Source organism: Mustela nivalis, assembly GCF_964662115.1.
Source record: "Mustela nivalis genome assembly, chromosome: 11".
In the NCBI taxonomy this organism is placed as follows: domain Eukaryota; kingdom Metazoa; phylum Chordata; class Mammalia; order Carnivora; family Mustelidae; genus Mustela; species Mustela nivalis.
In genome coordinates, this window is record NC_139030.1 from 95477692 (window position 1) to 95498225 (window position 20534).

General features: G+C 48.6%; 1 protein-coding gene across 4 annotated transcripts in view; it reads left to right on the forward strand.

The window, feature by feature from the left end:
* Window positions 1-20534, forward strand: part of PLEKHM3 (pleckstrin homology domain containing M3) — a 1279556-nt gene that overhangs the window by 171378 nt on the left and 1087644 nt on the right. For 3 of the 4 annotated variants that reach the window (XM_082690010.1, XM_082690011.1, XM_082690012.1), the window contains one exon: window positions 6851-8237. The exons of the other annotated variant lie outside the window; for it this stretch is intronic. In XM_082690010.1, the coding sequence (XP_082546136.1) occupies window positions 6851-7028 (178 nt within the window). In that variant the 3' untranslated portion in view covers window positions 7029-8237. Of the gene's footprint in view, window positions 1-6850; window positions 8238-20534 lie in introns of those variants that run through there. 4 annotated transcript variants of the gene reach the window in all.

The following is a 20534-nucleotide window of genomic DNA, read 5'->3' on the forward strand; positions in this document are numbered from 1 at the left end:
CCTTTTGGCCCCCCACCTCCGTACCCCCGCCAAAAAAATTTAAAAAACCCACAATGAATAATCCCCAATGTAGTCCCGTTTCTCACTCTGCATGGAGCCACAACAGTTCCGTAATCCAACATTTCCAGACCCTTTGCGTTCTTGCTCCCCATTCACTTGCTTCCCCTGGGGCGGAAGAAAGGGGGGCATCTGGAGTGTGTAGATTTCTAGTAATCCTGGCTGAAGACTTCACCGGAAGGGGTGCTCCGGGCAGAGGCTGTGAAACTTGGACTGTCCCCAGCCATCAGCACGTGCCTGGGATTGTGGTGACCATCCTTTATTTTAACCCTGTTTCCCCACAAAAGGAAGAATCTGTTCAACTGTGTCACATTTAACTCATTTCACTCTAGAAAGTTTAGTTACATGTTCTCTGTAATCTACCAAACAGTATACATACCTGTGTACATACAGTAAGTACATACATAACACATATGTACATACACAGACATACACCTTATGTGATTTCCCATTGAAGCAAATTATAAGTTACTGGCTTATATTCACTCACTCACAATAACAGGGGAGAACACCAACCTAAAACATTAAAATAACCAGCCCCCAATAACTACCTCCCTTAGCTAAGAGATTTCAATAACCATCTTGGTTTCTTGGAAAAACCAGTAATAGCTAGTGGCTCTGTGGGGCGCCTGACATAGTAGCCGTATGCCCCACCGCACTCGCATGCCTGATCGCGTGCACTGATTTCTGCACCCCGCCCTCGTCGCTGTGGGCTCCGCAGAGTGGAAATCAGCCAGAGCTCTGCCCTGCTCTGCAGGCCTGTCCTTCCACTTGTCAGAGATCCAGCCAAACTCAAGGCTGACTTTCAAGCTAATGAAATATCTGAGGTCGTTGCCTGAGCCAAAAATAAAAATGCAGCAGGAGAAAAATCCAACATGAGCAGAGCAGAAGCATTTCACTGACCTCAACTTGGGGCAGGGGCCTTTAGCAGCTTCCTGTGGCCCTCCTGGGTGCAGCTAGAATCTGGAAGACACAGACAAAGCCATCAAGCCTGTCTCTAATTGGTGTCACATCATCAGCATTCCAGAACAGGAAACTGTCTGCGGCCGGCAATTCTTGCCGCTTTGCCATATCAGAGAAGCAACCCTTTCCCTCCTGCACATACATAGCTCTGTCCATTTGCAGCAGGTTCGTTTTCTTGGTTTTGAGAGCTGGAGTAAGACCATCGTTGTCTGTGGCTATTAGATTTCTAGGGTATGAACGTCTCCGTCACTTCCCATAGGTCAATAAGCAATGTTTAGGTCAAAGACTGTTCATGAAATGTATAGAGCCTCACGTGATGATGCCTTTACTAAGAGAATGAGATCTGCATTCCCCCCGACACACAGTGGTGATGCTACGCCCCCGCCCTGAACCCTAGGAAAGGGCACACGTGGACAGTTCATGGCTTCAGAAGAGACAGGCCTAGAGTTCCTTCTCCCTCATCCCACATCATATGGCGTGCGCAGTGCTGATGTTCATACTGCTGGCTCCAGGGTGGCTGTCCCAGTGGTTAAAACACAAGATGTCTTCCGCATAGGCCGATACACGACTGCCGCCTCTAGCCAGCCTCCATTCCACCCCCAAAACAAAGACCCACAGCACTGAACCCTTCAGGGTTTTTTCCTTGGGGGAGAGAGGGTGTTGATGAGGTTTGGGAAAATCCCTAAAAAGGAATCCTTAATGTTTAATTGAGATGTTCTGAGAAAGAGGCAGAGTCAGCTCCTTTTAGCCAAATTCCTGATAACCAGAGCTGTATGTGCTAGTCTGTAAGCTATTTCATGGTTTGATTAACCGCTGCAAATAAATAAAATTTAAAGTAATGCTCTTCACTTCACTTCACATTCACATTCAGTTCCAGCTTGTCAGTTTGAGGCTTTCCAAGGAGTGGCCGGCAAGGCTGAATTCCCACAGACTTGGGGGCAAGAAAATGTGGAAAGAGAAGGGTAAGACCCAGAACAGCCTTTCCCTGCCCCACACCCCTGCCCTGCACGAAATCTGCAAGTTGGAAGGAACCTTAGATAATCCAACCTCCCCCTTTTACTTCTGTGGAGAACGAGAGGCTCAGGGATGAAGTAACTTACCCAAGGCCCCAGGGACAGTGGGGCCAGCCTGGGCCAAGAACTCAGGGCTCCTCACTTCAGTCCAGCCCTCCTCTCTGCAGTAAGTGTCCTCCTTAATATTTTCTGGCCTCCTTTTCACTGTAGATGTTGCTGAAACCTAACTGCTTCCCAGTTACATAAAAGCAATTTATTTTGTGGGGCAAGTAGAAGTTTTTGGGTTAGATTTGCTAGATGGCCTACATAGGACATAACAAAGTGAAGACCACCACAGAGAAACAGCCCCAATATTCTTGGCCAGGGAGTAAATAAATGCGACTGAGGGTCAACCACCAGGATGGCTTTTGAGGAAGACCAAGAAATCAGTGAGTTGATAGAAAGTTAAGGGTTCCCATGGCGTGCACAGAATTGTGTCGTGGGTATTGACTTCTTATGTGATGTTCTAAATTAGTTTTCAAAACCATGGGGTGGTTAATGCCTGTGAGTTTCAGCTATCTTAACCAAATGATGTATTAAAAAATATATATATATTTGTGAAAATGAAATGAATCAGTAACACTGAGTTGGACCTTATTGGTTGGTATAAGCCCGCAATTGACACTTGTGAGTTCCACCAGGAGTGGGGGGCACTGTGTAAGTCCCCCCGGGTGCTTCCTCCACGATGCCTTCTCCAGATAGGTTAGGTCAATGGTTCTCAACTGGGATGATCTCCCTGCCCCTCCCAGGGGGCATTTGGACTTGTGGCCGTGTCCAGAGACACTGTTGGTTGCCACAACCTGGGTGGGGAAGGATTGTGACCAGCATCTGCTGGGTAGAGGCCGGGGATGCCACTGAACACCGTGCAGTGCACAGGGCAGCCCTGCACCACAGAGAACTCTCTGGCCCCAAATGCCAACAGTATGAGGTTAGATCCCTGGATTCAGTGGAGCAACAGACGTTTTCAGGAATAACCCACTGGATGGCTTTGGTCAGTAGCAAATATATGTCTCCCTGTAGTTGCGTTCTCTGGGACACTGGAAAGGAGGACCTAGGTCTTTGTTCTCTGTGGTGTACAACCAACACCAGAAAGGCAGCGAAACTGCTGATTGCTGGGAGTGGGGAACTCCGCAATGAAGATGAAACTGGCTGGCTTTCATTTGATTTATCACTTGGGAACACCGAAGGACATTTCTCTTTCATTATCTGCTGCAATTTTCTACATGGATGATTGCATTGGTAAATTTACCTTATATATAAGCTATGTTCATGAAAAGTTGTTTGTAAAATCATATTTTAAATATAGTCAGGAAATTCAGTAAACACTAAGGAGCCAGTGAACTCTTTTAAAGTGAAAGGGCCTTTTTTAAATAATATTCTCAAAGAGGAGCATGCCTATATATTGCATTTTTTAATGCAAACACTTTATTTTTCCTGCACATTTTTCTTACAAAGCACCATAACTTTTATGTAAGAAACAGTTTCTCTTCCCCCTTCCTTTTCCTGACCTTATTCTTTTCATTTAAAAAAAAAAAAAATCAGGGGGAAAGTTAATAATAGATTGTCTGAATTTGGGAAGGTCATTGATCAGTCTGTCCATTATACAGTTCAAAAGATGACTGCTGGCTTACAAATGGTTAGAAAATAGGACTTGGTTACATTCTGAAATCATTAATTTTTTATCTTGGACTTTTTTGCAGTTACTGACCTTTGGCTAGAAAGAGCAGGTGTACTCAGCCCCTAGGCCACCCCATGAGTGTTTGTTGCACCAGAAATACCCAATAAGACTCAGCCTCTTCACCGGAGCAGGGTGCAGGGGTTGGGGGTGCCAGTATCAGCAGAGATAAGGGAGTGGTACTGAAGGAACCCCATGGTTTTCTCCTTATCAATCACTGCCCTTGGGCAATATCCCTAGGTGTGTAAATCACTTACTCAGCAGGGCAAAGGGGCAGGAAGGAGGAAATTTACTTGATAAGGCTACCATTAGTGTCACTTCAGTGACAGGAAGGTACAGAGGTGAGACCCAGGGAGGACAAAGCCATTGCCACTGGGGTGGAGCTGGCCCAGAAAGGAGGCATGAGGAGACGTGGGTCTAACCTTCTTCCCCCTGGAAGGAAGGAGGGGCTGAGGGCCGGGAGATGCTGGACTCTCCTGACTGGTGTGGCTCCAGCATGAGGAAGGCAGGGACAAGAGTCACCATGAAAGGTGATGTCATGTTCACCTGCTCATTCCACATACGGTCACCCACGTGTGTCCCACAGAACCCCACTAAGTAGGAAGGAGGTCACTGTGAGCAGCATTTTACAAATGAGGAGACCAGGGAAAGTCAGTGACTTGCCCAAGATCACTCAAAGAAAGGGTTGTGATCGGGACAGGAGTCTTCTGACTGGATGCCCACGTTTCTCTCCAGGATGGCGCATTCCCCTCACTCACATGACTCGGCCTCAGTCGAAGCCACGGTTGGGCTATCAGAGTCCCGGGTTCTAGTCACAACCTAACTCCGTGTGTCCTCATGAGACAATCACTAGCCTTCTTAGAATCTCAGTCTTCTTATCTGTGCCACGAGGGGGTTGATCCAAGATGTCCTCAGGTCACTGTGGTGACATCGGTGCCATCAGACGCAGGAAGAGTCGCCAAAGATACCCAGAGGCGGCTGCTCACTCTGGAAGGAGCAGTCTTAGCTGTATTCCTGTGCAGGAACTCCGCGACACGCCTTTGAGCCTCACAAGACCTCTCTGAGGGGCATGTTAAGACAAGGCAATTGAGGAGCAGAGAGGTGAAATGACTTACTCCAGGTCACTGTCACAGACTACTCAGGCTGTCCTCCAAAATACCACAGCCCAGGGGGGCTCACACAACAGATATTTACTGCTCATGGTTCTGGAAGCTGGGAGTCCCAGAGCAAGATCCAGCAGGGCGTGGTTTCCAGTGAGAGCTCCCTTCCTGGCTTGCAAGATGGCCACCTTCTTGCTGTGTTCCTCACACGGCCCTTCCTCTGGGTGCACACAGTGGGGGAGAAGAGAGAGAAAGCCCTCTGATGTCTCTTCTTATAAGGACACTAATCAGGGCCCACCCTCCTGACCTGATTTAACCCTGTGTCTCCACAGGCAGTGTCTCTGGGGGTTAGGGCTTCAATGTAGGCCTTGAGTGGTGGGGTGGGGCGGTGGCCCTACAATTCAGTCCGTAGCAGTCAGGTAGCCAGAAAGTGATTTGAAGGTGGGAAGTGAAGTCAGGCCAAGTAACCCTATGCCTACTTTCATACTGCCTCTCTGTTTTACTTGCCCAGAGAGCTGAGCTTGGGCAGAGACTACTGGGTACAGTGAAGCTTCTGTCTTTTGGTCTCTCGGCTGATCAGTATGGCCTGCCTCCCTGCGCCCCTCCCCACGCCACCCCACTCCCACTGTCGCTCACTCCCTGGGTCCAAAGGTGGGTGGGAGGATCCTCCTTTCATCAAACTTTCTGAATCCTAAGTGATGTCGGGGCTAAGTCTGTTGCATGCCAGGGAATGGTGCTCCAAAGACCAGCAGATGCCCAGGACGGAAGCCCAAGGTACTAGAGGAAAAGCAAAAGGAGCACAAGCTGAGCCCTGAAAACTGCTTCCTGCGTAGTCGTCTTTGAACCCAGCCTCGTACTGGACCCTCCCGGGACTGCTGCTGGTCAAACCAATTCCTTGGGCTCCTGAGATGAGGGAATAGTTGCTTGTCGCTCTGCGATGGAAGGGTGGGCACCGTAATCCGCACTGGCCAGCCACCCCCTGGGCAGCCATCGTTGTGCTTGTCAGTTCCTCACTATTAAAGACTCTGCAGCAGAAACCATCCATTTTGGACTATTGCACAGGCTTCCACCAAGCGAGACAGCAAACTAGTCGTCCACCTGGAATGCCTCCTCTCTATAAGCTAATCTGCGTGTTTTAAAAAATATTCTCTTCCCAACTTTCCCATGCTTTACCCTTCCTACTTGTGCTATAAAGATGGGCTTAACAGTGGTGGGACTTTTCCCAATTAAAAAAAAAAAAAAAGAAAGAAAAAAGAAAACTCAGAAGGACAATAGGCCTGCGGATAACAATCAGAACACGAAAATGTGTCATGTTATCTTTCCAAACTGTTAAATGAGGGCAAGGAATAACAGGGGCCCACTTACCCCGTGTTTACAGAAGTGGGGAGCTACATTTTCACTGCGGTCACACACTGGGGTTGTCTCTGGTGCTCAGAGCGCTTGCAGTCAGTGGAACACGGCACTCCCGTTCTCTGTGTCCCTTTACCCCAGGGCCATTGGAGGGGAAACTAACCCACAGAGCTTCCAGAGATCTGCCCATTGTCCCCGTGATCACACCATTGCTAGTTGACTGCTGACTGCTCTCCACTGTAAGCCATCAGCCTCACCCTAGCCAGTTCTGATCAAAAAGAAAAAAAAGGGGGCACCTGGGTGGTTCAGTGGGCTAAGCCACTGCCTTCGGCTCGGGTCATGAACTCAGGGTCCTGGGATCGTGCCCCGCATGGGGCTCTCTGCTCAACAGGGAGCCTGCTTCCTCCTCTCTCTTTGCCTGCCTCTCTGCCTGCTTGTGATCTCTCTCTGTCAAATAAATAAATAAAATCTTAAAATTCAACCTTGAACATCTTGGAAAAGGAAAGAGCCCATTTCTATGAGTCATCGCTCTTCCCGGTGGCAGGGCTCCCCAGAATAAATGTTCTCTGAGCTGCTCGGAGGCCACTGGATTTCAGGTGTCTGTGTCTTGTCATTCCCGCCTTGGTCATCATCTCTGTGGTTGGCTTTTGCAGGTGTGAAAGCTGTGGGGCCGTTTTCCATTCCGAATGCAAAGAGAAGTCTGTCCCCTGCCCGAGGTGTGTCCGCCGGGAGCTGCAGAAGAAGCAGAAATCTTTCTGGCGGAGGCTGAACATGGACGAGAGCCTGGAGGAGGCTTGCAACATGTTCGAGCTGTCCTACCAGAACACCTGACTCAGCGGGGGCCCGAGGCCAGGGACTGACCTCTCGCTGAGCCAGCAGCCGGCGGCTTCCTAGCTAGCCAGCCAGATCCCTTTGGAAGAGGAGGATGTCTCATCTTCAGCTAGATATAGATGTATATTCACATACATAGCCACGCATCCCAGTCCGTCCCGTATGTATGTTCTGTGCAAATCGCTGTCCAAAAGGTCCGTGAAGCCTCCGTGGCTCCAGAAAACTACCAGTAGCTGAATTACACTTAGCCTTGAATTTCAGCAGCTCGCTCCCAAGCAAAACGTGGTTTACACCCAATGCTTTAGAATCCAGACTTTTTTTTTTTTTTTTTTTGGCTCTCGGGGCCAAAGTACATAGGACACAGGAGGAAGCATCTCCTACAGAACCACAGAACTTCGGGTTATTTTTGTGTTATTTATTTTTAGCCTTCGAGGAGGACGGAGTAACTGAGGCAAATACTCATCACCGTCCGTTTCGAATGAAAATCTTCAGGACACAGGAGCGATGCCTGGATCATTCCAGGACCCAGTGTCCCTGACGCCGTCACCTCGGTTTCTACCACACAGGTGGGGATCACCTCAGCCGAGCCAAGTGGCTCAGAGATGAGGCGTGTGCGCTCCCTCTGACAGAAAGCATGCACCCTCGAATTTATGAGGAGAGCTCCTTCTGGCTTTGAGGTTCATCTCGGGTTTTTTCCTGAGAAAAAAGACCTCAGAGACCAATGACTGCATGTGTCAGTCTGTTTGCGGGTGTGAATCCCAGCGCCCCCTGATGCCACGGGGCCCCCCCACCATAGTCGGTGGAAAACGTAGCTTTCTGAAGAGCAGTTTTCCCGGGGTTTCATGGGTAATACTGATGAAGTGGTAATGGTGCTGGCCTGAGGAAATTTCCTGTGACTGCGGTTAAATACATCGGTTTGTAGACTGGTGGAGATAATGCATACATTCTATGAGATGGTCTTCAATTTCTTTTCACAGAATCTCGTGTGGGCATTTCCTATTTATTTCAAACGCTTTATTTCTCATGGCTCGTGTTTGCACTTTCACTTGGACCTTTGCTCTGTCACTTCCACTTTCGCATTTTTAAAATTGTTTACAAAATCAAAGTAACATGGGTCTTCAAAACCCCCACGCTAGAGTATGAAGAAAATGTCAAACTCATAATGAATTCAATGTAATAATATTGTCTAAATAAATATATAATCCCACATATAATCGCCACCTTAAAGTGAAACAGAACGTGCTAAAATCGTATCACAGGAGTAGGAAATCTAAGAAACTGCTTCGCTGCTTGGCCGAGTGGTGGGCCCCCAGCGCGGGGCCCCCCAGGAGCCGCGTCCAGTGGCTGTGACCAGAATGCCAGATGGGACAGCGCTGGAAATCATCCTCCCACCAGAACTCTTTCCAGAACAGAAAGATACACTGATCCTGAGACAATGTTCAGGCGACCACTGAGAAGACTCTCTTGCCACTGAGCAGATGCCTCCAATGCCCTCCCGGTGTGGTAGTTTCACTGCTGTTGGAGTCTCGAGCATCAGTGGCTCGGGAAGTACAGGATACATTTAACCCCATCGCCACCGCCCCCCTCCCCCCGCCCCGACACCTTGCTCCCTCCAGATCCTAACTCTTGATACCTCCGTCCACTTAGAGGCCAGACATTTCAGACAGACTTGTGCAGACTGCCAGTTCCTGGGCCCCAGACCACAAGCTTCATTTATTTTCCGATCCTACAGCAGCTGTAACCAAGGGCATAAAAACTTGCTAAAAGGCCAAGGCTCCCTTCACGAGGAGACCTTACAGAGCCTTTTATTCTTGGAAAAGCAGGTTGACTTTTCCCCCACCCCGGTTACAGAGAATGTTGCACACAAAAAGATAAAGGGTGGAAAAATCTCAAACAAGCACTTGGCAAACAGGCAAACAAATTTGACCCTCTCCTTTTTCCTCCCCTTCGTGAAACACAGTATTTATATTTTCCAGCCTCAGAGAAGATAGCAGAACATGATCTTTCACAAGAGAATTATAGACCTGCTTATTATAAAACAGATGTGCTCCGATGGCAAAGTGCCTTTTCCTCCACCCGCAGCTCCCTGTCACCGTAGCTTACTTCTGCCTTCACCATAATTAATGTATCCGTGATCCCGACTGTCAGCGAGGCAGTCCCCAGCACCCTGCGTTCGGAGCCCCGAAGTGCAGACGCCCCTCCGCCCGGCCCAGCACGCTGGCTCTCGGCACAGAATCCCCTGTCCCACCTCACAGGCACCTAGCATCCGAGCTGCTGGGGGTGCGATTCTGGATCCCGGTTCTAAAGGCCTCTGTCTTCACCGGTGCCCATGGAGAGGGTCCCACTAAATATGGGCCTCCCCTGGGAACTCCTAAGGAGAACCTTCTATCTACATCAACTTCTGCTTATTTTCAGAAGAGAAAAAAAATTTATATATATATATATATTTAAGTATATGTATATATATATATAAAAAAATGCCATTGGCTACCCAGAAGCAGGACTACTTCCTGGCTACTTCTCTTTTCTCTCCTTTTTGTATGCCGCTACACGGCCCACAGCCACCACCACCCAAATCTGATAGGACCGAGCGGAGCCAGCTTCGGAATTGGGTCGTCATGAGAAGTTCAACAGTGCCGTTTTCCAGCCCAGAACGCCTTAGAGCCCGTGAACACCCTTACTGTTTTCCACCCAAATGACGTGGTGCACTGTTGGGTAATTGTTCCACTGCTTAGAAACTGTCGAAACAAAAGCAAATCCGTGGATTACCACCTTCCTAAGACCAAGCTAATACCTGCTTTCCCCTCACATTCCCTCTCTCATCCCATATTAAATAACTCGCACATAAAACACCGGAGAAAATGGCCAATTAATCTCCTAGAGCTGGCGGCCGACTCCGGGGAACCACTTTTCACTTGAAAGGCCCATTCCCCAGTGGATCGCTGGAGGAAATCCCTCCTAACGGTGCCAGAAACTCATGTGTGAGACCGTCCAACCCTGGTAAAATGTTGGCATCTAACCCTGCAGTAGAGAAGCCAGTTCCCAAAATAGACCTCCCTCGCACCACTGCGGGAAGGCCACAAAGTGCTTTAAGAGCAGTCAACTGGAATCGCATCGTGTTTTTTCCAGCGCTGATTTTCCCCAACGCTGAAAGCCTCTTTATATGAAAACCACGTCAACGCTCGTCATCCCCCTTTGTCCCTGCTTTTCGGGGGACCGTATTACCCTTATCTTCCTATCTGTAGTACTAAAGGGTAATACTCTTTGGAGCTTGCCCGCTTGATTCGCTGAGAAGGGAATTGCTTTTTGATTCTACTCGGCTAGGTTTCCACCAAAAAGGGAGTATCGGCCGTGTTGGGGATTTGTGGTTTCCAACTAACAGTGGTATTTTGGCTCCTGCAAAAGGACTGTGCCATGACTTTCTTCCGGCTGCAGCAAGAACCCTGGTGTTGACCTCACTCTGGCGAAGCTAGAGTGAGTCCACTTTGATGAGGTCTGGCCTCTGGTTTGTCGCTGCGTGTGTACACACTGCACATTGACACTGGAAGGTTTCTCCCTGTGCCTCCTTGAAAAGATTTGGCTTCCAAACCTCTGGGTTTATTCTCTACCTGTTGGCCAAAAAAAAACCGCCATGCATAAATTACTGTTTTGGGATAGGACCGGATGCCCCACTGAACACTTCGTGCAAAGAGAGACATTATCTGAGGAAGCCGAGATACATTTTGCTCCCAACTGAGGGTGGAGCCAATGCCGCTGTCCGTAAGTTTAGGCAGAATTATTCATCTCCACCACATTTTATTGAAGTGACTGGATTAGGATGTCAGTCTTCAGCTCTTGATTCTAATACTGCCAAGAGTCAATACAGAGGTTATTTCACTTTTTTTTTTTTACCTTTCCCAGTAAGGAGAGATGCATACAATTTCCCACTTATTTCTTGAATTTTCTGACTCAATACGTTTGTTATTCTAAGATAATGGCAGAAAGTAGAGAATTTAGGGTGAAACACAACGAAATGAACACTCTCTCCTTGACATGAACTGAGTCAGTAGAGGTACTGTTTTCCTTCCCTTGGTACTTGCTACAGCTGAGTGTTAGTGTGCTGTGTACCTTGGACGATTCTTCTAACCCCGCATCCAGTAGAACTCATTGCTCTAGGTAGAGCCTGGTGATGGGTGAGTAGGCCCCACTCGGTTAATTTAAGCAGACAAGTGTTGGTTTCTGGCATGGGGCACAGTTAAGTCCTAGCACCCAGCAAATTCCCCATGGTAGACAATTCTATATTGTATTCAGACCCTCTGACTGGAAGGGTCTTCTTTGGTGTGTCTTAGTGGGTGCAGGCCAAAGTCAAGTCTAAGTCACTGTTAAACTCTAGGTAAAAGTCGGAAGTGTGGAATGCCCTCCTCAGCACAACCGTGGTTGTCAGGAGTTTTATTTAAAACGGGTTCCCAGTGATCGTGTTATGGGGCACTTTCCTCGCCAAGTGGCCTCCAAGTGATGGAAGGCATTGTTCAGCTTGAAAAAAGGGACAACTGCTATTTCGCTTTCGTTCCTTCCTGTGGAAAGAGAAGCCACCCTGTTAGAAAGGTGTGGAAGGAAGCCACAGTCGTTGCCCAGGGCAGGTGCTACAGCAACTCTTAGCGCAGCAAAGACTCCCTTCTGACCATCACGCTGTGGACCAGCCTCTCCCGTTCCCCTGGATCTTCCTCGCCCTCCTCAGAGCCGGTGTCAGGCCTCCTGGCCAGAAAGCCGTAGGCAGACCGCGGGAGCCTGCGCTCGCCCTCCACGCTGGGCTTCCCTGCCTCTCCCCATAGGAGTGCCTTACAGTACTGCCTCGTGCTTCTGGTCTCCTCCGTGGACCCACTGGAAGCCCTTTGCCTAAACACAGATCACTTCGCTTCTTCCCTGCTGGCCACTCTGTACAGATGCGCTCAGAACCTGCACATTCCACAAGCATGGCTGACCTTTCACCTTTGTTTAACCTGGTGCCTTAACCTGGAGAAGGAAGGATTTTTTTGGGAACACATTGTTAAAGTAGAATGGCAGAAACGTGGGCTTCCTAGCTCCGTGGACACTTCTACCAGGAAATAGAAAAGACACAACCACATAATGTTTTAACTTTGTTTAATGCTGGATTTTTTTGTGTGGTTTTTTTTGGTTTTGTTTTTTTGTTTTGTTTTGTTTTTTGTTTTTTTAAATCACTCTTCATTTGTTTGCTTGCTTTCATTAACCAAACTCAGGGGAATGTATGTCATGATGTCACCAAGGCCAACGCGTAGAGGAATTAAACCAGTTCTCCAGATTTGAATCTGTAAAGTCAGTGAACTTAGCCTTTTTAAGATTAAAAAATTACAGAAACAGAGTTTTCTTTTATTGTATAAAGGTTTTCTTTTTTCCTTCACCACCTGTTTTCCAAGTAGGAAGTGGGAAGCCTCTTGGACACATGGTGATAAAAATGTTTCTGGGTGGCGTGGGCGGTCCACCAAGCTATTAAATTTGGCTTTTGCTGCTGGAGGCCTAGGTTCTGATTTCAGTCACCCACCACAATCTTATTTTGAATAGCCAGAAGCCTACCATACAAGATTTAGGGAGGGAAAATAAAAAACCCGTCTTTAAGGAATAGTAAAGGCGAAAATGTTGTTTGCAAATGAAGAGCATTGAATGGGGTGCAAGGAGTTCTGTTCCGCTTGTTGTTTGGCTCCTAGATCAGATCCGTGTCATTTTCCCTTAGTTCTGCTCACGCGGTACAGAATTAATTACGGTTCTGGGTTTGGGCTATTATATCACTCTGTGTTGAGCTCTTTGAAATAGCTGATGTGCTAACATACACACACACAAACACACACACATATATGTTGTTTCTGTTTTCTGGAATTCATTGCCTTTTGTTTTGGAATAACTTATCCATCTTTTTGTTTATATCATTTTTAAGTATCAGTAACTGTAATAATATAAGATAAAGTTGTGTTGTTGACAAGAGCCCGAGTTTTTATGGTCATCGGTCATATAATTTAAGTGCACCAGTTCCTAATGTATAAAGTTATCGCTCTCTCAATAAACAATAGAGAAAGTACTTTCTGTTCTCGTAACAACTTCATTAAAATACTATTTTCACAGGGGTGGTGAAAGCCCAAGATGAGCTCTGGATATTGATTCAAAGTGAAGAGTTAAGTTTTATTGAAAGGAGCTTCATATTATCTTAATATTAATATCTTAATATTAATCTTACAGATTTTGTTTTTTTCTAAATTCATCAACTCACAATACTCTTATCAGCCCTTCCTCTGCTTCTGAAGAATAGAGTGTAATTTTTAAAAATGTGGTAGTAGTATTATGGTTCTTGTTTGCCAAAATGGCATGATTTCCATCAGGTCTGAGACAAACCCTCGGAAGCTCACGGTGGAAGGTCTTCCTACCGCACGTAGTTCCACCCCAAGTCTCCTTGATGTGCTTTCCTCTCGCCACCTAGACAGACAGTGAGCCACTAGGCAAGGATGCTGGTCTTCCTGAAGACCAGATCTGGGGGGCAAAGAGTGAGCAGCAGAGTCGTGTTCATGTGAAAGACAGCCGACCTCTGGTGTTGAGATGTGGTCACGAGTCCCTGCACTACTCAGCCTGGGCTGGCCCTTGCTTTGCACCACAAAGGCCGTGGCGTGCAACAGCTGTCCTCTAGTAGACTTTCAAAACGCCCTTTAAACTCACTTTCACAAAGACACTGAAGACTAGTAAAGGTGCTTCTGGTTAAACATTTACCAAAGGTGAACCCCAAGCCTCACTCCCCAAGACCTGCCTAACCCTGTCCACGCCCAGCTTCTCCGCCTCCTCCCTCGGGAAACCAACTGGGGCTCACGCCCCTTCTGTCCCAGGAACGACTGGACTTCATCCTCACAAGAAACCTGTTACAATCGGCGATAAAGAGAAATGAGTTAATGTTTCACAGAGCCAAACCCAACATTCGATCTAGTGGGAGCTGGGATTCACTGGATTCATGGCACCGGTTAGCTTTTCCCCAGCTGTAAACTGGAGAGGCCGGGGAACTCCAGGAAGTTCGGCATTCTCAGAGGGAAGAGATGCAAAGACGTTCTCAGAAGGATGGAAAGAGACGCTATTTTGTTCCTCACTCCCAACCCCCAGGAGATGATGATTTGCATCTCCCTCCCCTCAGTGTTTCCCCTGTCCTGTCCTTTGAGGACAGCTCAAGATGATGGCTTTAATCAGCGGTTCCCACATCAGAAACACAAAAACAAAAGCAAATCGACAGTCGGGACAATCGCATCCGAGTTTCTGCGGATGGGGCCCGGGTGTTTATTTCTCCAAAGCTCCCTGGGTGATTCTCGTGTGTTCTGCAAGTTAAGAACCACTAGATGAAATGAAGCAAGCTGCCCTGAAATAAACATTCGCTTGGCATCCTGGTGGTCGCGATGGGAAAGGCGGCACAGGGGTGTGGACGGACTGCATGGCCTCAGCGGCCCTCTCACATCCGCCGCCGCCCTTCTTCCCAGCAGACGCGGGGGAACAGTACTTTGGAATTGCCGCTCAGGGGGTGCAATCGTTTCCATAAAACCTCACCTTTATACCCCCTTTATTTTCTTTCAGGGTGTAATGAGCTCCTGTTTCTCCAGTATATACTCTCGCCAGACAGCCTGCTGAATGGAAGTGGCCAGGTTATGGCCACAGGTGACTAAGCGGGCTACAAAGAGAGCCTTGTATTCTCCCTTTCATTTTTTCACTCCTCCTGGTTCTGCTGCACTTGTCCTCACACACATGCGTGTGAGAGTCTGCTCCCAGTTCAGGCCCATCCAGCGAACTTGACCTCACAACTCTTGAGAGTGGTGTTTAAAATAGAAAAGCACCAGGTGCCTCTTGCCCAGAAAGATCTGGGAAATTCATGAAATCTGAGGCTGGGTCCCAATTGGCCTTGGTTCAGTAGAAGGACCGGAACTGAAAATGACCCAGAGTCATTCCAAAGGCTGGCACCTATCGAACTGATGAATTTCAGCCTTATTTGCCAGGTATAGGTGAATGGACGCAGTCAGTGACTTTGATGACAATTATTCCTCATTCGTGAGCTCTTCCAAAGGGTTCAGGGTCTCAACAATTATCATCTCCTCTGTGCCCATGGTTATCAAATGGAAAACACCCAGAGTAGCAGTGACTTAATTCAAAATCAACTATAGACAGCATGTAGTGCTACGGGGCAGGAGTACGACTAGAGATGAACTTGGGGCTGCCGGACATTATCTGGGATTTGTTCTAAAGCAACATCATTAGGAACTACATTCCTGATTGGGGAGAGGGGATGTCTTAAATTTATCTCTTAATATTGTATTGGATTCTGATCGGGGACAGAGAATTATTCCTCCCCCAGGATAACAAAGGCCTCTGGTACCTAGAACCAGGAAGCCCAAGGCAAAACACACCCAGCAGAAAGACAGAGTTCATGCTCTCCCGTTGGCAACTGTTTGTTCACAGCTTGGGCAGAAATGTCCAGCAGGAAGAATAAAGTGTTCCCATAGCTGAATGTACAAGAATTCTGATTTATGGGCAGTGACTTCCAGTTTACCTGACAACAGGGAAACTCACTTCTCCACCTTTATTTCCTAGTCCCCTGGTTTTATGCAAATCAGCTGGAGTTCAGGAGTTCATGCCACAATTCGGATCCTACTGTACAATCTCAGACAGCTGCAGGTCAGGGGGAAATTCCAACAGCTTTTATGCTGATGCTCCCAGACAGACTGATAAGAGAATCACTTTCAGTGACTTCCCTGTTCTCCCAGGATGGCCTGTTGTTCTGAAGCTGAAGAGCTGCTAGGAGCACAGTCATTTTTTCAGATGAACATTGAGCTAAATTACCTCAAATGTATGAAGGAGCATCTCTCTCTGTGTTACGGAAAATTGCCTCCCAAATTACAAGACTATACAAAGCACATATTAATTTGGGGCCCAAGGACATCCAAATTGCCTTAGCTTCTGTACTGTATTGTGATGACATACTCTTAATAATGCCAGGTTCCGAGGATACCACGAGATACACACCGTTAGGAAAATCAACCAGGAGCTTTCTCCATGATGACCCCCGCATGCATACCCAAGCCCAGCGAGAGGCATTTTGCGCTGAGATGCAAGCCTTTGTGAGGAAATAAATCCCCATTGCTTAGGCAGGGGAGTGAATTTAAATTCTAAACTGGGTTAACTTCCCCAGAGAGCTTTCTCACCGATGCTCAGTTTGACATTTGCCTCGGACCGAGGCACCAGAGGAAGCAGCATCAGCAGCCCCAGTGTCCAGAGCAGATGCCCAACGACAGGTGTCTTGGGAAGTACTCCCGCGCGGATGTTCAAGTCCACGCCAAGGTGGAAAGGGGAAAGCAGAGGCCAGGCACTGGCTGACAGTCTTCACCAGGTGCCAGAGCTGTCACGATCACGTGTCAATGTGTGATCCCACAGACAGTGAGCCCTGGAACCAGCCTAGCCTGAGTCTCCCCACACCAGTCCCCTGGCACCCAAGAGTCAGCTCAAGTGCAGCCCACCACAGAATGCTTCGAAGGAGGATTTTCAAAGATAAAAATAAACATTTTCAAGATAAAAATTATTAGATTTTGCCTTGTTTGTTTCACCTAGCCTTGTTTTCCATTTTTCACTTTTTTGAGGAACTATCACAAAGCCAATCCCAGACATAATGGCATTTTATCGCCCACATGCCTTAGTACCCATCTAAAACAGATTCGGATTTTTAGGGGCACGTAGGTGGCTGAGTCAGTTGAGCATCTGACTCTTGATTTTGGCTGGGGTCAAGATCTCGTGGAGTCAGAACTTCAGATTCTCTCCTACTCTCTCAAATAAATAAGGAAGGAAGGAAGGGAAAGAGAGAGAGAGAAAGAAAGGAAGAAAGAAAAGACAAGAGGAGAGGGAGGTAGGCAGGAGGGCAGGGGAAAAGAAAAAAGAAAAGAAGAGAAAAAAGAAGTGTATTTTTTTTGCACCTAAAAAATTAACAATGTTTTCTTGCTATCTGATACTGTTTCAAATTGAATTCATCTTATTATCTCAAAAACATCTTTTGTTGTTTTGTTTGTTTAAACAGTAAAGCTTTTACAAAATAAAGATAAGATCCTGAAGTGCCCTGGCCCCAAGGCTTGATAAATTGTAAAAGGCTCTGGTTCCTCCTCAGCTTCCCTTCTTTTTTTTTTTTAAGATTCTATTCTTTTTTGTCTCTACACCCAATATGGGGCTCAGACTCGCAAACCCCGAGATCAAAAGTCACACGTTCTACCGACTGAGCCAGCCAGGCGCCCCGCTTCCACCTTCTTTAAGGCACGGGTGTCCCCGTCTTCCTTCGGAGGACAATACTCTCCGTTCCAGGTCATCCCGGTGGCCGGTGACAGTCAGACTGTGGGGACCCGGAGCCTGAGCTGGGCCAGCCGGAGTGTGAACTTGACCGGAGCTGAGTGTGCCGGCGGATAACAACCAACAAAGGGGCTTTCTGTTTATCCAACTCCCTTGAAACTGCCCTGAACTCTGCTCTTCCAAAGACCTGGCGGTTTTTATTCCTTCAATTCTATCAACCATGCAACAATGGCTTCTCTCCTCAAGTTAGCCAGAGCTGGTTTCTCACTCAATGCCTTTCCCACACAACATCTCACCACAGTTTGATGCCTTCCAAGGTCCATTTGCCATCCTGTCCCAACCAAGGCTCCCAGCCGAGGCTGCGGCGCGAACACACAAGACTGAACCTGTCAGGAGCCACCATCCCTGTCCTCTGTGTTGGGAAGGTGATCCCCAACGCGATGCTAGTGGCTTACCCAGGGTCTGAGAACTAACTGAAACGAGGAGCTGAAGGAAAAGGGTTGGTTTGGAAAGAACCCTTGACTTGGGGTGGTAGGGGTGGCAGAGGGTCCCCATCTGTGGTTTCCCGGCACATGCTGAGACCCAAGACTCTGGTTCCTGGGCTGACCTGACACTCTGGTCCTCAAACCTCAGCTGACCCCTCGATGCCCTCACCAAAAAGACAAGAGCTCAAATCTCCTCCTTCCATTCTCCCTTGGGTGAGCATTTCGCTCTACAGCATAAGAGACCAGGGGGAAAAAATGCAAAGGCACAAAACACCCGTGGGAGAGATGGGCCGTGTGAGGAGTCCTCCCCAAAAAAAGCCTCATCCGGATTTCTTGGAAATGCTGCTATCTGCAGTGCGGTTGGTTAAGCATATGGCTTTTTTATTTGGGTCATCAGATATAAATGGCTACTTGATAAGGTCGTTATTTAAAGCAGGCAGAAGCCTAAGATTATTATAATCAAAAAGTTCTCAACTTCAGTTTCTCCCTAATAAAACTTCTGGTCTCCCGCCACAAAAAGACCAAGATAACGGAAGGGACGGATTCCCGGTGGCAGAGTTAGCATCACGCACGCTGGCGCTGGGGCAGCCCTTGTCCAGCCGGACCAGCAGCAGCAGTTGGAAAGCCCTTGGAAGGCAGTTCTCGGGCTCCGCCTGGACTGGGGGCGGGGCGTGGTTGGGCCCCAGGGCTCTGTGTTGGAGCAACCTTCCACTCCAGGAGATTCTGATGCAGGCTGAAGTCTGAGACCCACGGAACCTCGAGGAGGTCTGCCAATAATTCAGCCCTCCCTGCCTCCCCTTCAGTCAGCAAACCTTTTTGGAGGCCTCCTGTGTATGCCATGCACGGTGTTGGGTACTAGGGGTGCAAAGACAACAAAGACGCAGACTCCACTCTCCAGGGACCAGTGTGGTGGGGTGGGGGGTGGGGGGTGGGGATGGGAGTTGTTGGGCCAGGGGAGGCGAGCACGGAAGCAAATAAGTCCTGGGAGCCAGCACAGTTGTTGCAACAGTTAGATAGATTCCTGGCCTCTCTGCTTTGACGCTGGGTGACCTTGATTGAGTGCAATACCCAACCTCTTAGGGAGGCTAAGAGGCCTCAGTTTCCCCATTGCCTTCTCAATGGAGATAAAAATCATCCCCCAGTTCTGGGGCTGTTGGGAGGTTTAGGGGAAATGACGTGGATAAGGGCACTGAGCCCTGGGCCTGGCACACACAGAAAAGAGGACTAGAGGCCAGGCCCTGTGGTCTTCAGGGTGCAGAGCGAGAGCATGAAAGAGGGTGTGGGCCGGCCCCACCTGGCCAGGAGGCGCTTCCGGGAGAGGGTATGTTTGACGCTGGTCTCAGAAGGTGAGTCATTCTGTGCAAAGGAAGGGTGTCGGCGGGAGCCCCGTGTCTAGGAGGCTCCCGCAAGCTCTGGGGGACACCCTGGGGCCTCGCACGCCTTCTCCAGCAGCATCATTTGGCAACCATTGCCTTCTGGTCTACAATCCTGCCCAACTCCGCTGCTGGACCAGTTTAAAGGTCAGAGTCTCCATCCCGAGCTCCCGGACTTTGTGAGAGTCTAATGCACCAGTAGGCAAAGGCTCAGCCTTCTCCCATTCTGGTTTCCTCCCCTGGCTGAGAAATGTGGTGGAGACGGGAGGTAACCGCACAGCAGCCTCAACACCTGCCTTTCGACCATCCCATGGGGAGCTCCCCCACAGCCTTCTCCCATCTGCCTCTCCCACTTTCCCATCCGTTAGTGGCAACGCTGGAACACTGGACAGAGAAGTGGGGGCGGCCCATTCTCCTTCCCACAGTTGACCTGAGGGGGGCTCGCCCCCCCCCCCACTCCACCACCAGGACCCTGAAGTTGTCTGAGGCAAAGTCTACTTTTTTCCCATAACAATTCTTTCTCCTTCATTTGTATTTTTAATTTGGAAAGCCCAACAAGAGCCCCGAGTGGTGTGTGCCCCCTCAGCAGATCTGTGCCCCCTCCTCTCACCAGGAACCCGGGGGCCTCCGGTCCTCCTCCTCCTGCTCCTCTCCTTTTATCCCGGTGGCCCACTGATTGGAAAAGAGCGCCCCCCCTCTTCCTCCCAGCCCCACAATTGTCACCACCAATTAGTGCATTGTTAGGACACACAATGGCGTTACTGTAGCCAGTGGAATGGGAGGCCTTTGTGCTTCTCCAGCGGGCCGTGGGGGCAGTCAAGTTTCATTTAGAGACTTAAAACACCACGCCAGAAGAAAAATGCTATCAGAAAAGCAAAAAGAATAAAGGGGAGGTGGTGGGGGGAGGGGGGGAAAATGCACCAAAAAAAAGAGATTGAGAGAGAGAGAGAGAGAGAGAGAGAGAGGACAGAAGGAGAATGTGAAGTTGAAGACGAAGGCCCTAGGAAAAGAAGGGAAGGCAGCAAGCGAACGCTGAAAAGAGAAGGGAAAAAATCTGCTATTCAGGAGTTAGCCTGAACTCATGAAAGACCCGAGTGGTTGCCACACGCTGAACCCGCCCCCCCCAACCTGGAACACAAAAAGGGGCTCAGGCTTAACAGTAATTAGTGGCCTGATTGTGCTTGGAACACTGTGTGTCTTTAGAGGATTTTTCCAACTTTCCTATTTTTTTTTTTTTTCCAGTCCTCACAAGTGAAGGGGGCGGGGGGAGAAAAGCAGGGGCTATGGGGTGGGAAGGGCCTGCGAGCCGC